Raw genomic sequence first — 18,085 nt, forward strand, 5'->3', positions numbered from 1 at the left:
GAGCTGAAGAAAACAGCTTTTTATTTGTTACTATAAGAACCAATTACAGAATCCAAGGTTAAAAAAATGGACAAAAAGATCTTTATTTCTGAGAATTGGCGTACAAAAGGCTGAGGGGACCAGGGAAGGAAATAGCGAGCATGGGCTGGGGTTGATGCCAGCTTAGGGGCCTCAAACTCCTTAGTTTCCTAAGGATACCAAATAGGGAGAGAAACCCCCAATTAGAAAGAAAAAAAAAAAAAAAGATAGACATGGCAGTCATGGCAGTGCACACCCCCCTCCCCCAACCAGGTACCGCCACCTGATCTGTTTACTCTTCCCCTCCCCCATCCCCTTTCACGAAGGGAGGCAAAATTTTTAAAAAATTAAAAAACCCTCCCCCTAAAACTGTCCAAGACAACTGTGGGTCCTACCCCCCAAAACAGGCTAGGTTCCCACAGTGGGCCAAATTCCTGCAGTCTGCCTTCTATCACCAGGCATGGGGAAACATGGGAGGGGGACAAGCCTTGAAGTGGTAACACCAGAGGGCGCCCAACCCCGTCAAGGACACACACTTGCTCCCTCCCTCACTCTTCAGTCTCTTTATACGAGAGGGAAGAGAACTCGGGGTGCCCTGGGCACCCACCCTCTAGCTTTCAGCCCACCTCCCTTCCCCACAGCTGCTCAATCCTCCAGAACAATGGGCTCATTGGTGCTGGCAGGATGTGAGGGTGCAGGTAGAGGGACCGGGGGCCGCACTGCAATCAGCGGTGGCTTCACTTTCAGGGGCAAGTTAGGCCTGCGGGCAGCTCGCCGCATTTCCAGGTGGGTCAGAGCCTTCCGCAGGGCCCTGGCCAGGAAAAGAGGGGAATCAAGAAGGCTATGATTCTTGAGGTGAAACTCCACATTCCACACTGCAATTCTCCTGGCCCATTCTTTTCTGGCATTCCCGCCCTGCACCCAGTCTTCTGGGAGCTGGTCTTGTCAGATACCCTATTTCCCACACCCGCCAAACTGCATTGTCAACCTCTCGGCCCTTCCCACGGTGGGCTCCGTACCTGGTATCTTTTGTGGCCACAAACACCACAGGATTGGGGGCATCAGCTGGGTTTAGTTTCTGTCGCTTGGCGGCGGGCTGTGAGCTTGAGCGAATCCCTGAGGCCAGGGGCCTTCCATTGGCAGAAAAGGGGACTCCTACCATCTGGAAAGGGTAGGGCAACACAACGAGAAGGGACTCTCTCAGGCTCCTAGCAGAAATAAAAGCCCACCCAACTTGGCTGGGCTCACTCCAGTCTGTCAACTCACAGTCTCATAGGCCCGTTTCACCATAATGCCCCCCAGGCCCCGGTTCTGGGTCAGCTGGTTTCTGTTGATCGGTGTCTTGGTACCCCGAGGTGTTTTTGGTTTCAGAGGTGCCTGGGCCACTGCCAAGAAAAAAGAGAAAACAAAACTTGGAGAACTTTCATATGCAGTTTCCCTGGGCATCACCAAAAGTAGTGATGGGGCAGCGGTCTGACAAGCAATTACCAGTACAGTGAACCCTTGAACGACACTGGGGGCTAGGGACATCGACCCCTCTCACGCAGTCAAAATTCCAAATATAGCTTTTGAATCTTCAAAAACTTAACTAGTATTTCAATGATCACACAGGAGTGTGATTTTGTCAAATCAGTACTGTCACACTGAAGAGCTTATAAGAAAACACTGTTAACCTACAATAGTGCGATTTGTTAGACTAAACCTCTTAGGACTGAATGGGAAAGAAAAAAGCAGGGGAGAAAAAATTTTGATAGTAAAGGACTGAGCGCCCACAGCGCCCATCCTCCACCCGCCCCGTACCCACAATCTAGTGCCCCAACCCATACCCAGATCTTTGACGATAGTTGCCAGGGGCAGCCGCACCAGAGGGTGGATCTTCAGTGGAGTCTTGGAAGCCTTAGGAAGTCGAATGGAGCCTGGAGAACGAAGGTCAAAGCTCTTAAAGGGGCTTCACTATTCAGGCCTCTCCTGAGGCCAGGAGCCATGTCTAATTTCTTAACAAACCCCTGTGGCCTACTATCCCTACTGTCACTTAAACATCCAGATAAAATACCAGTCTCTGGCCAGGGCAACCCCGAACCTGCCACTAGCCCTAGCACCCCTGCCCTTACACTCCGCCTTGATGGCATTGGCATTGATAGGGGCATAGGGTCGCCGGGCAGCCCTCCTCGGCTGTAACAGGTCCCTGCACATGCGTCTGGCAAGACGGGTCAGCTTCGTGGTCTGGAGCAGGAATGTTTGCCTGTTCTTAGCCAGCAGCTTGGCCCGGTTGGCGCTGGTCGTATAAGGGGAGAGACTTTGGGCTTCAGGTCTGGACAAATGACCCCTCGAGTGTGGCTCCTGGAAGGATGCAGGAAAAAGGGAAAACGCAGATGGACACTGAGGCTCCTTTCTTTCTTCCATTCTTTGCAAAGAACAATTTTCCCGACTCATCTCTTTATTGCCATCCCAACCTGCCATGCTCCCGAACCACAATCACACTCTCCACGACACACACACCAAACCATCACCATATATGGAGTTGGGTGTTCTGGCCTTCGCCTAAAGCTCTCATCGACACGCTCCCTGCTCGCCCCCTCCTTGTCCCCATCGATCCTTACTGTTGTGCCCCGAGCAGCCCCCTCAAGCTGGGTTGGGGTCTTCAGTCCCCCATACTTCTTCCAGTAGATCCAACAGGAAGCACAGAGGCGGCACTGCATGTTGGGTGGGCCCCAGGCGTACCACTGGGCAGACTGTGTGGCTAGACGAACATGGAGAGGAATTGGAGGCCAGGGAAGAACAGGCCACTTGAGCTCCTCAGGTTTATGGGCCAGAGCAGGCCTCTCACCCACCCCCAACCCAATGTCCCTGTCCCTCCCCGGAACTCACTGTGGCAGCTCTCGCAAGTCAGGCCCTTCTGGAACCCGGCCCCATTCATGCCAGGTTTTGAGCCCACAGAGATGATCTGGTTAGGATTTGGTTTGGTGCTAACAGGGGAAGGAGTGGAAAGAAAAAGAAAGAATTCAAGGAAAAGAATCCATTTCCACCTTCTCTCTGTGATGATGTGCCCTGCCCCCTGCCCATCCCTAATCACTGAGGAAAGCACAGGTTGAGGGAAGGAAAGGAAAACACGCCGGGCTCTCCACCCCAACACTTACTAGGTGGGGATGTAGACTTGTTTCAGTTTGCTGTCTGCTTCAGCAGCTTTCAATCTCTTCTGCAGAAAGAAAGAGAAGGATCAGAGCATCTCAGCTGGGAGATGTCAGCAACTTCAAAGGCAACTGTGTGTAGGAGCCCTCTGGTCCAGCCTCCCTAGCCCAGGCTGTACCTGCTGAATGTAGCGGTCTGTGGTTTTCCACATGTAATAAAACTGGACTATGCTGGCAAGTGACTTCCAGGGTAGCTAAGGAGGACCGAGGGAAGAAGTATGAGCTAGCACCTGGCCCTAGGTCCTGGTTCTCCCGCCTGGCATCTCTTCCACTTCTTCTCCTAGCCCTAGCCACTTACGAAGTCCTGGCGAATATCATTGAAATCCTTCCCGTACTTCTCCAGGGCCTCCTCGAAAAGCATGGCCTCCGAGGCAGACCACTCCTCCATCTCATCCCGACACAGCACTGGGCCCCCCTGGGGCACCAGGGTCGACATGGCCTTCGCCAGGTCATAGCCGTTCCTTTGCAACGTATCCATTGCATGAAACTACAGGGAAGGTGGGAAACAATGCTGATGACCTGAAACCCTCGGCATGCTCCCCTGCGGCTCTCTAAACGTACCCGCTCCCTCAGACACTCTCCTCTCCAGTCCCCAGGCTCTGCAGGTCCCCATAAAGCTCAGCTTGCCCGCCTACCCACCAACTTTTGCTCACCAGAGTGATATCTCGGGAGGCAGCGGCTGCACTCATGTGCAGGCTTGGCTGCCGAATGGAGCTGCTACAATCCAGGGCTCTCGCAAAGGTCCCCACCGCTCTAAGAGAGGAATTGAGAAGTCAGGAGGGCAAAAAGAAAGCACGAGTGGGCTGAGGGACTAAACCAGGTGAGAAAACACCCACGCCACCAAAAAATAATGCCCATCTCTACGAACGAGACTCAGAACTATGTCCACACCTCCGCCCGCCCCCCTTCCCCATCCACCCACCCCTCACCGGGCCACCACAAGAAACTGATCAATCTGCCGGTCTGTGAGAGGGTTGTCTGGGTCCCAGACTTTCATCTCCATCTTCTGCTGGTTCCGGTTATCAGATTCCCCTGGGGAACAGGGCAACGGCATCATCAGGGAGTGGGAGGGAGGATAATAGGTGTCTTGACATTCAAATAGCACCTGTCCCTCCTCATCTCTTGATTGGATCCTATCAGCCACCTTGACTCTCAGACTTCTCTTCCTAACTGTGCCCATCTGCCCTTTCCAGGTTCCTGAGGTCGTATTCTGTCATGGTCACAGCACAGGACCATGCAGACTGCACCGTCCAACTCCAGAGCACACGACTCACAGAGACCGATGTTAGATAACCCGGAAGCCAGTCTCTCCTGTTGCTTACCCTCTGCCAGGCGATCTGGGATCTCAGCTTGGTACTTGCAACCAACTCGGATTTCCCCCTGATCAGCTAGAAGGGTCTTCTGAACAGGGTCAAACACCAGTGAGTAAAAAAAGCAGTCCTGGAGATGAGAAGAGAGAAGGTAAAGAGGGCAGCAGTCCTCAACGACAGGGGGCAGTGGGGTGCACCCAGAGTTCCCGAGACAGGCAGTCTGTCAACCTGTACCTCATCACAGTCTTGCTTTCCTCTTGCCTTTGGGAGCAATACCCACCCCCTCCATTCCCCCCGCACCCCCCCCCCCGACACCAATTTCTCACCTCCTTTTCCAGGTACTGGCTCAAGATATCTGTCTCATTCAAGAGAGTCACACTGCATTTTCCCCTATAGAAAAAGGATCAGAAGCCCCTGGTGAGCTTCTCATTCCCTCTTCACAGCATGTCCAATACACCACCCCCTCCTCTCCATCTTCCAAATAAGTACATGCTGGCCGCAGTGACCCTGATTGTCCCGTACCGTATGTGGGTGGCTGGTAACGACTCAAACTGCCGAGAAAGGAAAAGCTCCCGGTGCTTCAGTTGATGTCGCTGCTGCTCCGATACCCCTGGCTGCTTTGATTCCTCCTCAAACTCCCCTGGGAGATTAAAGAGAAAGAAACCAAGTCAGAAACTAATCCAAAAAGAAGCCACCTTGAACACTCTGGCCTAGGGAGAACTTCCCGTCTCAGCTGTTTTTCTCACACTCTCCAGGCACCTGCCTTGCTCGCCCTTACCAAGCAGCCTTCGCACTTAGCCCTCTCCCCCATCAGAGATGTTCCCACTGTCCACCGCTACTGCTCGTAGGAAAGAGCTGCTGAGTACGAAGAATGCCACAGAAATGCATCCCAAACCCGACGCCAATGCCCAGACACCACTCAGAGTGCAAATCTGCCCACACCAGACCCAGAAAGAACATCACACCTGTCTCTTTCTTGTTAAACCAGCCTGAGGTCCGGAAACTCAGTGAGATGAAAAAGCATCATACGAAGTTGTGTTTACCAGTTCCTCTTTTCAGATTTCGGGAGACTCATTGTCCTTAACCATCACACGCCACCCTAACTACTGCTCACGTTCTACTTGGATAATTGTTTGAGGGGCTTTCAAGGACAGTATCTCTCAAGCCAGTGCCAATGCCTTCCTCCCCTAGAAGCTGCAACTTGCCCTGAAACCTTGGTGGAAAGGGTTAACCTGGCTGGGTGCCAATCAAAGTGGGAGGGGTACAGAAGAGCCACAGGCCCAGGCTCATTGGTGCATTGTTCCCAACCTCAGGGAGAAGGGGGGGTGCAGCAAGCTCCGCCCCTTGCCTGTGTGCTCCGGAAACCCTGTGCTAAGGCAAGGAGGACCACACCCCCCACATCCCTTCTGATTGGACAAGGCCAAGGTCAGCCCCTGCCAGATGGAGCTGGAAACCCCAGAGGGCCAGAGAACTTGGTAGGCCCCTTAACTCCTTCATGTCCAAAGCATCCTGGAATAAGGAAAATAATTTAAGAATGAGGAACAAGAGGAAGAGGGGAAAAAAGCCAAAGCAGGAAAATATAAGGACACTAAGGGAAACAGGACATTTTCTGAAAGAAGAGAAAGTATAAGGAGAAAATAGGACAACAGGAAAAGGGAAAGATGTAAAATGGAGTGGAGGGGAAAATAAGGGAGGAGAGAAAGAGGAAAAAGTACAAGAAAACTTTCCTCTCTTCCTATTCCGTCCCTTCGATGTATTCTCATCACCTCATGGCTTCTAAGCAAAATCTCTTCCTCTTCACCTTGACCCCCAGTCACTACTCATTGTCCCAACATACACAAAACCGTCCCTCAAGGGTCCTGCTTCTCTGAAACTCATCTTCTGTTTTAAATACTATTACCTCTTTTACACACACCATTCACCTACACTCACGCATTAAGCCAAACTCTGGCTCTCCTTATCATAGTCTCTTCCCCCTGCTTCCAACCAACGTGTAAAAACAGGCCTCCCTCCGCAGACCAAACATTTACCACCCCCGAACTCACACCCCTGCCTTGGGCATGCTACCGGGAGAAACACCTGCAGGGACAGGCCCAGGACTCAGAACATGGGGAGGGGGAGGAAAGGGGGGGCCGAGGGTAAGGTGGGGGTACGAAGACACTCACTGGCATTACTATCAGCCAGGCTGTTGAGGCTACTAGAAATGTCCCTTCGCCGGAAAAGGCACACAACCTTTGCCTCCACATTTCCATTTGCAGTCTAAGAGGGGGGAAAAAGAGCATTGAAAACTGGTCATTTGAATGTAGAAATGCAGAAGGAAGAGACTAACAGCAAGTTTCTATGGGCTGTAGCTAAACCCGAGAAATTATGAATGAGACTTATATTTAAAGACTGACTTCCCAAATCTTTCTTTGACCCACAAGAGATAGAACGATAAAGTTCCCACTCAGCTCTCAATAGCCTTTCCTGAACACATCGAAAGACTGACAGAGTCCTCTCCCTCTATCCCTCTCTCTTCCACCTGAAGTTAGAGACCTAAGAAGAAAGAGACCACTTTGGGGAAGGGGGGCTGGGGAGGCTCTGCTCCACTCACCTTGTTGAGCTCCTCAATCCGTCTAACCAGGTAAGGATTGCTGGAGGAGTTCTCAAAATAGACGTAATCTGTAGGAGGGGGTGGGGAAGAACCGGGAAGATCAGACCAGGAGATTGGAGAGCCAGAGTATCAGGGTAGGAGAGAAAATAGGCCTGGGTGGGCCAAAATGAGATCGGGGTCCAGGCAGACAGGACGCTAAAATGGGGAAGTGGAGACATGAAGAGAAAAGAGGGGATGCCCCCCCACCCCTGACCACCTAATTCTGAAATCAGTTCTTTCACTCAAAAGTGAGCCTTAATTAACAAGAAGCAGGGGTTTCCCCTGCTGTCCCATCTCAGCGACTGGATGGTACCCCAGTCCCAGCGAAGAGAGCAATTGTTCACACTAACGCAGGGCCCCTGCCTTTGCGAACCGAGGCGCACAATAACGCCTGGGGAGAGGACACCTCCCGGTGGCTCCCCTGCAAGTGGCAAAGCGGTCGCTCTAACCCTTCGCGCCCCCTGCCTGTCAGCTCCTTCGGAACCACTTTCCCAAGCCCCGCTCCCCGATCCGGGGGACCACAGACGCAGCCCCGTGAGCGCCGTCGGGGCTGCCCCCAGCTCTCTGGGAGTCTCGGCGCCCGGTCGCGTCGCCGTTCCCGCACCCTCGCTCCCCGGTTCCGGTTCCGGTCCGCGCTCGGAACCACGCCGCCGGGGGCTGAGCTTCTCAGTCCCGGCCCTCAGCCTCTCCCGCCCCGGGCCCCGCAGCCCGTGCGCCCGGTACTCACCCCCCACCCGGTACATGTTGGCCGCCATGGCCGTTCCCGCCGCCTCCTCCGGCCGCACAAAGGGGACCTGGAGGCTCGGGGGGGTGCAGAGCTCAGCTCGAGGCGAAGCCCGGAGCGCGGGGCTGGCGCTTCACGGAAGTCTCGGTCGGGCCCACGCAGCCGGCACCTCCGCCGCCTCAGCCGTCGCGGTTCATCTCGGCCCGCGCTGTCGCCGCGGCTGCTACCGCCTCACGCCCGGGGCGCCGAGGCCGGCGCCGGTCTCCTCGGCTCCTTCCGGAACGAGTTCAGCTCCCGACGACGCGGAGCCAGGCTCGGGAGTCCCCCACCCTCTCAAAGCCCCAGCAGACGTTGGGCTCTGTCGGCGGCGGAGACGGCTGGCCCTGCCCGCCTCGGGGTTCGCCTCCTTCCGGAACACCTTCGGCCGATCCGGAGAACAAGGCCCGGCGCTCGGCTCAGGTCGGAGAGAGAGACCCCACGGATCGGCCACTTCCGGAAGCGCTTCGGCTCCCTCCGGCCAACCGCGGCCCCGCGCTCGGTTATTTCCGCTGCAGCTCGGCCCCGCCTCCGACGCCGGGAGGAGTTGGGCTTCATTAACTCTCTGGTTGCCGGAGCCCTGCCTCTCCGCCTACCGCCGGGGGAGAAGCGCGCCTGTGCGCTCCGCCAGGTTATTTGCAAGCGGCTTTGCCTGTCATTTGCATGAATGGTCTACGCTCCCTCACCCTTTCCGCGCTCTTTTCTTTCATCCCCACCCCCAAAGGGCCCCGAAGGCGCCCAGCCGCGCCCCACAAAAGGACTGGGAGGCGACTTTGCTTTTGGTTTATTGCCCCTCAGCAGGCAGCGGGAGTCAGGGCCCAGGCTGGGGCTGCCCGGCTCGGCCAGCGGGTCTATACAGTGTGTGCAGGGGTGCCGCTCGCCCCCTCCGGGGAAATGCGCGATCAGGAATGTCTCCAAGTTGAGAAAGGGTCGGCCACTGGTCCTGGGGTTCGGGTGGGGCAGGGCCACGCCTAGGGCTGGTGGGTCCAGTCCGGCAGCGGTCAGACGTCGAGAGAGGAGGCGGGGGACAGGGAGGGGGTTCGAGAGGGCGTGGCTGGAGCTGGCCCCGCGCCCCCGGCACCCAGCACTCGCCACTGGAAGATACTGGCGTCCTTGCCGCCCAGCGAGATGAGGTGCGAATCGTCGTGAGTGAACCGGACGCTGGTCACATGACTTCCATGGCCACCGTACACGAGACTTGGTGCCTGGGTTGGAGGGAAGGTCGAGTTGCGCCGACTGCGCACCCTGGGCCCCCAGCCCCAACCGACCCGGGAGACTCCGGGAGACTCCAGGAGGCCTTACCTTGGCGCGTGCGCACGGGTACTGGAAAAGGTGCACTTTGCAGAAGTCGTCTGCCACGGCCACCACGCGCTCGTTGTGGGAGCGGCACAGGGAATTGATGTCGGTGCCATCTGAGCCGTCCGGCCACACGCCTAGCACAGTGGCTGGCCTCAGCGCGGCCTCCTCCTTTCCTCCACCCACAGCCCAGAGCTGCACTGTTTCCCAGACTCCGGCAGCTGCGACCACCCACCGGCCGCGTTTCAGGCAACCACTCCCAAGGGAAGGCCAGGGAGCTAGCGGGGCCTCCTGGACTGGATCGTCCAGTTTCTTGATGCCCACTCCTCCCTATACGCCCAGCATTCCGACCCCGGGGTGGGCTCGACCTCGACCCCCCCCCCCCGCCCACGCACACACACTCAGGGTTCCACCCTGCGCCCCTGCTCACCATAGACATGGAAGCCCAGCACGCAGGTGTAGGTGGCCCACTCCCGGTCTCGGCTCTCATAGCGATTCCTCAGCAGCTTGCAGCCTCCAGCCACGTCCCCTGGGAAGAGGGACCCCACCCAGCTCAGCCCTCACCAGCCCTCAGTGGGGAAGATGCCATGTGGTGAAGGCCAGGTTGGAAAGACTGGCTTGAGGTGGCGACATGTGGTCTGGTCACCACAGTAGCCCTCAGCCCAGGGCAAAACCCAGCCCCATGTGCTTCCTGAGTTCTCCCTCAAGTTCTCTTAACAGCTTCTCAGCAGTTCCTCCTCTCTAGATAAGGCAATCCCTCCACAACTGCCTAAGAAACTTTTCCAAAACCATCTTTTCTGGGTGCATTCTTCAGCTCCCTCAAATCCTTGTGGGAACAAGACATGGTATAAAACTGTGTGTGTGTGTGTGTGTGTGTGTGTGTGTGTGTGTGTGTTTCCAAATCACAATTAATCCCATGTGTATAATTCTGACTCCAACCCCATCTCCACCTCCCCATCTGACAGCCCCTCTCTGCCTGAAGCTCCCCACATATTCTCTTTCATCCCCTCCCAACCAGGGGCACACACAAATAGAAGCCACCCCAATTACCCTCTCCCCATGCCCACTCTACTGCCACTCACAGTAAAGGATCTCATAGTCTCCAGAATTGGACATGATGAAGTTCCCATCCTTGGACCAGTCAAGGTGAGTGATAAAGCTGGAGTGACCCTGGGAGCAAGAGTCAAGAGACTAAAAATAGGGTCCCCATTTCCCATCCCCCAACCTCCTTTAGTGCATGGGACCCTTCGAGGAGTTTACCTGCTATGGCAATGTCCCACCCTCCACCCCAGCTTCCTCACCACACAGCGGCCAAAGCGACTGGACTTGGCACCATCACTGGAAACACTATAGATGTAGATCATGTTGTCATGGGAACCGATGGCCAGGTACAACCCATCTACAAAGACAGTCACCTCAGAGAGGGAAGGACCAGGGATGGGTCTGGGTCCAGGGTGGGGGCGGCTCCCACCTGGGCTGTACCGGACCACTGAGAGCTGTTCATTGCCATCGGTGACATCGGACACGATCTCTCTGGTCTCTGTGTCCAAAACCAGCCACCTGGAAGGGAGGGGGGCAGAAAGCAAGTGTCCTGGGCACTGTGGGGGTTAGCCAGTTGGAGAGACTCAGAGGCACCAATGGAAAGGCTATGAAGTAGACAGAGGTAGCCACTGCATTGTTATGCTGGGAAATGGGAAGAGGCTAAGGGCAGATAAAAGCTGAGGGGCATCTGATGCCATCTGAGAAAGGAACATAGGGCTGGACTACAAGGGCCTTATGGGGTCTGTAAAACCTGTCATGTTCTCGTTAGTCTCCCCTGTGCTCCTCCCATTCCTGCCACTTCTCTATCCTAAGCGGTCACCTCCTCCACTCCAGGCTTGGAAGGGATAGTGGTTGGGGGAGGATATGATGACAGTTGTCACAGGGAAGCAAGGGAGGCCCAGGTTGCAGGGAGAAGCACTGAGGAACAGGAAGGTGCAGCTGGGGCTCCCGAGCAGACAGTGATCACGCCCCTTCTCCCCTACTCCCCCTACCCCCGCCCGCCACCATGACCAGGAACCTGTCCCGTACCTCCTGCTTTTCCCTCCCAGGCATCCTGGCTCCCTCTCACCTCCCCGTGTTCAGTCCTACGGCCACGACTGCCCCACTGGGGTGGAAGTCCGCACAGAGACCAGTCTCCTGGGAGGGAAGAGAAAGTGATTTCAAGTAGATGCCTTTCTAGTGAGGGAAACAAGACAGACCCCTTGTCATCTTAGTAAGGTCAAAGTCTCCTCACAAGTTGGATGGAGACAAGAAGAGAGGGACAGTAGGCCCAGGGTGGAGCCTAAACAGTGGGTGATGCTCAAAATATTTTATAGCCAGAACTGAGGACCCCTGCTGGGCCAGAGATTAACCATCAGTTACTGGATCAAGGGGAGGTCTGGGCCATTGGGGGAGCATTAGAGGAATCAGCACAGAAGTATGAACATTTTAGTAGCAAGTACAGCCAGACCAGTACAAACTGGCTGCTTCTGGAGGGCAAAAGGAAAGGGGATGTTGGGGAAGGAGTGGTGGCCACAGGAGTCATGGTGGGCGTGGCACTGAGGATCCGGGGAGACAGAGCTATACCTTGAGGTCGATGCTCCAAGCCAGCGCATGGCCCTCCCCATCCCACAGGCAGAGCTGCCGGTCATGGCCGCAGGTGAGGAAGCGGTTCTGGAAGGGATGTGTGCACAATCCCCAGAGCTCGTCTGTGTGGCCCTATAGCAGAGCGTGTGCTGTCACCTCTGCCCCTCCCCAACAGCTCTTCCCTTCCTCCTCCTCTGAGCCCTTGGTCCCCCAACCTGGATCACGGGGGAGAAGCCCTGGGTCAGATCGCCCCTCAGCAATGCATTCTTCGTGGTTCCCACCAGCAGCTCAGAGCCCGGCCCCTCAGCAATGGCTCGCACAGCCCCAAAGTGTTCAGGAATCTGCAGAGTGGTGGCAGAAAGTCAGGGGCCCATTGGCCAGTCCTCTTCCCCCTCCCCCACTCGATCGCAGTCAAGCCCTCACCTCGGCCTCCTGGAGGGCCGCCAACCCAGGCCCCCACTGCACCAGCCGGCGGTCGCGCCCGCCGCCACTCAGCACGGTCCCATCCCGCCGGAGACACAGAGCAAAAATGGAACCTTCGTGAGCATGGGCCTGGGCCACAATCCCATAGGTCTCTGTTGGCAAAGTCCTGGGTTGGTCAGGCTCTTGGGGTGTAGGGAAATGGGGAACAGGAGCAGCCTAGGCCGTCGTAATAGAGTAATAACTCCCAGCATCTGAGTCTCTACTGAATACTATCTCTGATCCTTGGTTATTATTTTTCCCAGTTTACAGACTGGACAACCGAGGCGCAGAGAAGTGAAGTAACTTCCTAAAGGCCAGACAACTAGCGGCAACAGTAGAATTTGAACCCAGGATCTGGAAGACTCCAAAACCCCAGCCCTTTACCCTCGGCCACGCTGCCCCCTGCCCTTCTAGAGTGGCCCACAGAGAACTGTCGACTCTCACAGTGAAAAAATGGGCAATTCACTTCTCCGTTCCCATAGACCCTCTGGGGTGTCAGACTTCCCAGATGCCCCGCCCCAGCACATACCTTTGGCCCCGCCCCTGCCCGGGGTCTTGGAATCTGAGAGGCTCCGCCCCCAGGTGAGAATGTTCCCCTCTGAGTCCCCAGTGAGAATGTCTCCATCCGGGAGGAACACAAAGCAAGGGATAAACTTGGGTTTCTTGTATTTCTAGGGGAGAAGAAAGCAGAGAGCAGCGGTCAAAGGGAAAGACAAAAACTGAAAGTCACAGGACAGTGGGAGTTGGGTAGCACTAGCGTCTACAGTCCTCAGACCCATACTTCCATGTCCACTCTGCCCTCCCCCACCACCCTGCATGCATCCACACCTCACCCCAAAGACACCCTGTTTTCGGGTGAGGGTCCCATTCCCAGGAACCCCTGCTCCACCGCTCCAGTTCCAGAAGTGGACGTGGGATTTCCCGCTGGTGACAATGCAGCTGCTGTCACGAGGACTGAAGCCAACAGCCAGGACTGAGTCGTTTGTGCTCTGAGGAGAAGATACTGGATTCAGCCACCCCAAGCCCTGGGCATCTTCACTTGACTTGGCTTCATTTGCATCCGGACGGCTGGTCTGCAGAAGTCCAGCCACCCCAGGGCAGCCTTCCTTCCGGACGCTAGTCCCCTAAGAGCACTACTCCCAGTCACTCCCGATCAGTCACCCCTACGCCTGTGAGGTCAGGACTTCTGTAGTCCCCACTTCACAGCCTCCGAGAGGCTGGAGGCTGGCCCCAGGTGAGCCAGCCAGAAAGGAGGTAAACGTACGGCTAAGTCTGGACCCCCTGCACCCCCACCACTCCTGCCTCCCCATCCGCGGTGCGCTACAGGCCACCTGGACTCACCTTGATCTCAGCCAGCTTCGCGGCCCGGTTACAGTCCCACACAGACAGCATGTGCTCATTAGAATCATCCACCACACAAAGAAAAGCGCCCTGGTCCTGAGGACGGGGACACATCGGAAGGGCTGAGTGAGGCCTAGAGGTCGAGCCATTAGGCACGGGGTGCCATCACAGGTTGGGAGGGCACAAGAAGTGGACACATGTCCCTTTCTCAGGCGAACTGGCTAGGCGGGGCTCAGGAAGGCCAGAACTTCTGAGGCTTCCTAGTGAAGTACAAGAACAGGGTTCCCGGACAACGAAGATGGGGGTCAAGAGGCTTTGGGGCCAGCTCACCGCAACTGAAAAGGCCAGGGCCCCCACACCGCGCTCGAAGGCCCCCAGTCCGATCTCCTGCAGCTTCAGCAGCGTCTCGGAGTCCCAGACGTGAACCACGGGCTGCAGGGGCTGAAGTGGGAGACGGGGTCGAAGATGAGAAAGAAAGCTGGGCCGGCATTTCATCCTGTCTACCTGGGTTTGACTCTGGTCTTACCTTTCCATCCTTATCCACTCCAGCCGTCTGTCCTGAGGCCACACGAACACCATCGGGGTGAACGGCCAGGCTAAGTGAAGAGAAGACACGCTAGGGAAGGGGGTCAGTCTCTCTAGGCCACCCGGGACGCCTCCTCTGTGCCGGCGGAGCGGCAAGGCGGCTCCCTTCTGCTCCTCCGCACCCGCCCAGGCCCGCTTCCTGCCAAGCCCACCATCCCCAATGCCTAGAGCTGCCCACTCCCAGGCCCCAGGCCCCTCACCATCGAACGCAGTCCGTGTGCCCCCGGTAATGTCTCTGGCCGCCACCTCCAGGACCCCCTGGGCCTCCCCCGGGCCGGTACAGCACCACCACACAGGCAATAAAGTAGACCACCTCCCCAGAACGCAGCACGAACAGATTAGAGCGGGAATCACGCCCCCTGTACCCGTAACTGGAGTGGGGATCACGGTCAAGGAAAGGGTCAGATCAAGGGCAGGATGAGGAAGAGGGGAGAAGGACAGAGCTTCTGGCTGGCAGAGCCATGGGCAGAGAATGGGAGGGGACTATTCAGAGGTCTCCTTGTCCCCGCAGACCCAGGAGCAAAACGGGGGAGGGGGGTCCCAAGATGGGGAGGATGGTTCTCATGAGCCCGGAGGGGGCAGGATACACCCAGTCAAGGCTGAGGGTCTCCGGGGGTGGGCCGCTGGGCAGCTCCTCAAGGCTGCGGATGCCAGATGGGATGTACATGGTAATTGGGCGGCCACGAAGGAACATCTTCACTGAGATGCCTTCTACAGAGAAAAGGCGGGGTGTCAACCACCACCCTGAAGCCTCCCTCCAGGAAAGCCAGAGCAACACTCTACCCACCATTCCTCATAGGTACCCCGATGTAGTTCCTGGGGCTATACCCCAAACCTTAACTGTGTCATCTAAATTCATCCAGATGCTTCTGTACTCACCCAGATTGTAATTACTCCTCCGAGATCCAGGACCCCCGGGGCTGGAGAGGGGCTCTTTCCCCCAACGGCTATTGGGAAGAGGAAAAAAGCATAGGGATTGGGGACAGGTCCCAAGATCTACATGGCGCGGGGCAGGACACAAAAAAGGAGGTTACTCAGAAGACCCCAGTACTTCTGCAGGCTTTAGTTTGCATTCTGGGCATTTAGTTCCATTCAAGAAATGAGAAGATTGAGGCTAACGGGGCTGAACACAAGGCACAAGGCCATAAAGCTTGCGAAAGGCAGGGCAGGGTGACAGGGAGGAGCCCCTCCCGCCAGACTGCCAGGTCTCTGGCTACTGACCTTTTCATTTCCCCATCTATAAAATGGGACCAAAGTGAATCCGGAAAGTACACCAACCCTACCTTTCAGAGAGCTGGGAGGTACACAAGAAAGTCCTCCTCTCTCAAGAGAAAAGTGACAAAAGAATTCCCCGAGATCACTGTCATTAGATAATAATAACGCGATAATATCTCTTCAGAGAATAAACACTCAGGTGTCCTGGGACCTGCACGCACTCTGACACAACCTGCTCAGGCACCAGGGTTCCCCCTTGCTCCCTAGAAGTAAAGCCTGGTAGATTGGTGGGGTGGCGGGCCGAAGCTCTGAGGACAGTCAGTCACCCATGAACATCATGGGTGCTTTTGGAAAAGCCTCTTGGAATCCTGGGAGGTACGCTGTGATACGGTGGAAAGGGCAGAGGAGCTGGAGTCAGGAAGGGTTTGGTTCAAATCCTGGCTCTGGCTGTGTGACCCCAGGCAAATGACTTACCCTCTCTGAGCCTGCTTCCTCACCTGGACAATGAACAGCATGAGACCACCTACCCCCCAAGGATGTCGTGGGGACTGAATGAGATGGAGGAGGTCGAGGGTTTGGCACAGTGCCGGGTACACAGCAGGCGCCCCAGGAGAGCTTGTTCCTTTCTTCCTGTTGGGCGATGAGGTCCCCCCACCCCGCCCAGGGAAGCGAGTGAGGGATGAGGAAAGTCAGGAGCCTGAGCTTGGGCTGGGGTGGGTTGGGGGAGCCTCGCCCACCTCTCTGTGCTCCCTGACCGCAACAACAGGTTGGCTGAGGAAGCCGCCTTCCGGGAGAGTTTCTGCCGAGGCCGCTCTGAGGGGGATGAGGAGGAGGAGGAATTTCTCCGTGCCCTGACAGGAGCACAGTGAGCAGGTGAAGGTCACTCCCTCTAATCATGCTCCCTGGTCCTCCGTCTCCTCCCGGCCTCCGCCACAGGACACTCACGAGTCAGCACGCTGTAGGGGCTGCACAAGCCTGAGGATCCCCGGGGAGCCAGTGCCCCCCGGAGAGCCAGTGCCACTGCTGCTGCTGCCCCCTCCTTCAGACTGGGTCCCACTAGGCTCTTCGCTGCCCCCCTGAGGGGCTGGGGGCCCATTGCTGAGGCCAGGGGGTCCAGGGGACATCTCCATCTCCATCTCTGCCTCTGTCTGGGTGCCCCGGCTCACCAAGGAGGGGCTGCATGTTGGTGGCAGTCCTGGGGGTGCTGCAGGGCTGCTGGGAAGACAGTGAATCAACCGGAGGCCCTTAGAGGCCTCCAGAAGAAGGAAGAGGGTGTGACAACATGCATACCTGTCCCTTGGAGGAGCTGGACTGCCAGAGTCATGCAGGGAGGTGGGGAGTGTCTGCAGCCGCAACAGGCGAAGGGCTTCCGCCAGGGCGGCCTTTACCAGCTCCATCTCCTTCTCCTGCACCTGAAGCCGCTGGCTCAGGGACTGCAGGGCCTCCTGAGCAGGGCCCTCGCCTGGGAAAGGGGCAAGAAGCACTCAGAAGGTGCCACCCCCTGGGGAAAGTGTTGAGGGGATTCTGTCTCTTCTCGACTTCGCAACTGTCCAGTAGGACGGCCCCCTCCAAGCCGCCCCAGGCTTGGAGGTTCGCCCAGACGGGAGGAGACGGGTGGTAGAGGATCAAGGGCCTCCTTCTGGCAGGGCAGGCGAGGAAGCTGGCAAAGCTCCCTTCCTGCTGCCCTACCAGCCTCCGCAGACACAGGGCGGCGTACCGCGCGCGGACTACCAGGGGGGAAAATATGGAGTCCCGCCGAGGAACGTGGGAAACACAGCAGGAGGCGCAGTGCTGGTGAGGGAGACAGGGCCCACCCGGGGGCAAGATCAGGTCTCCAGGAAAGACACAGAAACTGAGAAGGCGTCACCACCAATGGATAATGGGGGGACATAAGAGTACAGCCATTCTGAGGACTCAGAGGACCAGGAAAAGAAATCTAGAATGACAGGAGAGGGCATCAGTGGAAACAGAGTCACAGCGAAGGTCCCAGGGTAACGGTGGGGGTCGAAAGTAAAAAGACGCGAAATACCAGCAGAAGAGGCCCAGAGAAATATAGGGGGGCGGGGAAACATCGAGGGGCCCGGAGTAACATTGGGGGTAGCATGACGTTGGGAAGTCCGAAATGACAGCAGGAGGACCCGAGTAACTAGGGAGAGCGACCTGAGGAACAGTGGAGGATGCTCAGAGCTCCTGGGGCCAAGAAGCACGCGGGGACGCGACCAGACCGCCGTCGGGCACCGGCAGCGCCTGAGCGACGGGCCCAGCGCTCCGGGAAGGGCATGCCGCCCGCCCCGCCCCGTACTCACCGGGCCCCCCGGCCCCGTCCATCCGGCCCCCAGGCTTGCTCCCAGCGGCGGCGACGTTGGAGGCGTCTAAGCCGCCGGGGCCATGGCCAGGGAGAGGGGAAGGGGAAGCACCCCGGGGTGCGCACGCAAGGGTGCTGCGCCGCCCCCCGGGGGCGCTGTCGGACTCAGGGAAAAGGGCCTGGAGGGGGCGCTGTTGCGTGGGGGACGCAGGCTCCGGGGCCCGCCGGGGCCGCGGGGTCTCCCGGGGCCGCTCTCGGCTCCCGGGGGTGGGGTGGCGGGGCCGTCCCGGGCCCCAGCGCCGCAGCACAAACAGGCGCCGGACGCGGAGCCGCCAGGAAGCGCGGGAGGGGGGGGCGGGACGAGGG

General features: G+C 57.3%; 2 protein-coding genes across 6 annotated transcripts; both read right to left on the minus strand.

Annotated features, from left to right (window-relative positions):
- On the minus strand, window positions 1-8,392 carry MTA2 (metastasis associated 1 family member 2). The gene is made up of 18 exons (XM_016127847.2): window positions 7,876-8,392; window positions 7,110-7,177; window positions 6,682-6,775; window positions 5,039-5,156; window positions 4,843-4,906; window positions 4,529-4,646; window positions 4,136-4,238; window positions 3,860-3,959; window positions 3,505-3,693; window positions 3,326-3,400; window positions 3,156-3,214; window positions 2,887-2,984; window positions 2,619-2,758; window positions 2,130-2,358; window positions 1,845-1,934; window positions 1,285-1,403; window positions 1,038-1,180; window positions 1-829 (listed from the first exon to the last, which is right to left on the minus strand). The coding sequence occupies exons 1-18, from the start codon at window positions 7,901-7,903 to the stop codon at window positions 664-666; spliced, it is 2,001 nt and encodes a 666-aa protein (XP_015983333.1). The 5' UTR covers window positions 7,904-8,392; the 3' UTR covers window positions 1-663.
- A 283-nt stretch (window positions 8,393-8,675) lies between these two features.
- EML3 (EMAP like 3) lies at window positions 8,676-18,054 on the minus strand. Of its 5 annotated transcripts, none has more exons than XR_001594795.2 (22): window positions 17,721-17,996; window positions 16,705-16,876; window positions 16,360-16,629; window positions 16,152-16,265; window positions 15,079-15,146; window positions 14,787-14,910; window positions 14,400-14,570; window positions 14,141-14,210; window positions 13,945-14,055; window positions 13,615-13,710; window positions 13,107-13,262; window positions 12,803-12,944; window positions 12,235-12,386; window positions 12,027-12,152; window positions 11,812-11,943; window positions 11,315-11,382; window positions 10,676-10,764; window positions 10,465-10,603; window positions 10,287-10,374; window positions 9,635-9,733; window positions 9,211-9,341; window positions 8,676-9,113 (listed from the first exon to the last, which is right to left on the minus strand). XR_001594795.2 is itself a non-coding variant. In XM_016127845.2 (22 exons), exons 2-22 carry the CDS (start codon window positions 16,508-16,510, stop codon window positions 8,910-8,912), a joined length of 2,493 nt encoding a protein of 830 aa, XP_015983331.1. In that variant the 5' UTR covers window positions 16,511-16,626; window positions 16,705-16,876; the 3' UTR covers window positions 8,676-8,909. The 5 variants fall into 5 exon arrangements, 4 of the variants coding, with proteins under 4 accessions (XP_015983331.1, XP_036076144.1, XP_015983328.1 ...); XM_016127845.2 differs by lacking the exon at window positions 17,721-17,996 and adding an exon at window positions 15,942-16,044 and having other exon boundaries at window positions 10,506-10,603; window positions 16,360-16,626; XM_036220251.1 differs by lacking the exon at window positions 17,721-17,996 and adding an exon at window positions 15,942-16,044 and having other exon boundaries at window positions 10,506-10,603; window positions 16,705-16,841.
- Window positions 18,055-18,085: the final 31 nt, after the last annotated feature.

The sequence above is a fragment of the Rousettus aegyptiacus genome, unplaced genomic scaffold (genome assembly GCF_014176215.1).
Source record: "Rousettus aegyptiacus isolate mRouAeg1 unplaced genomic scaffold, mRouAeg1.p scaffold_m13_p_5, whole genome shotgun sequence".
Classification (NCBI taxonomy): domain Eukaryota; kingdom Metazoa; phylum Chordata; class Mammalia; order Chiroptera; family Pteropodidae; genus Rousettus; species Rousettus aegyptiacus.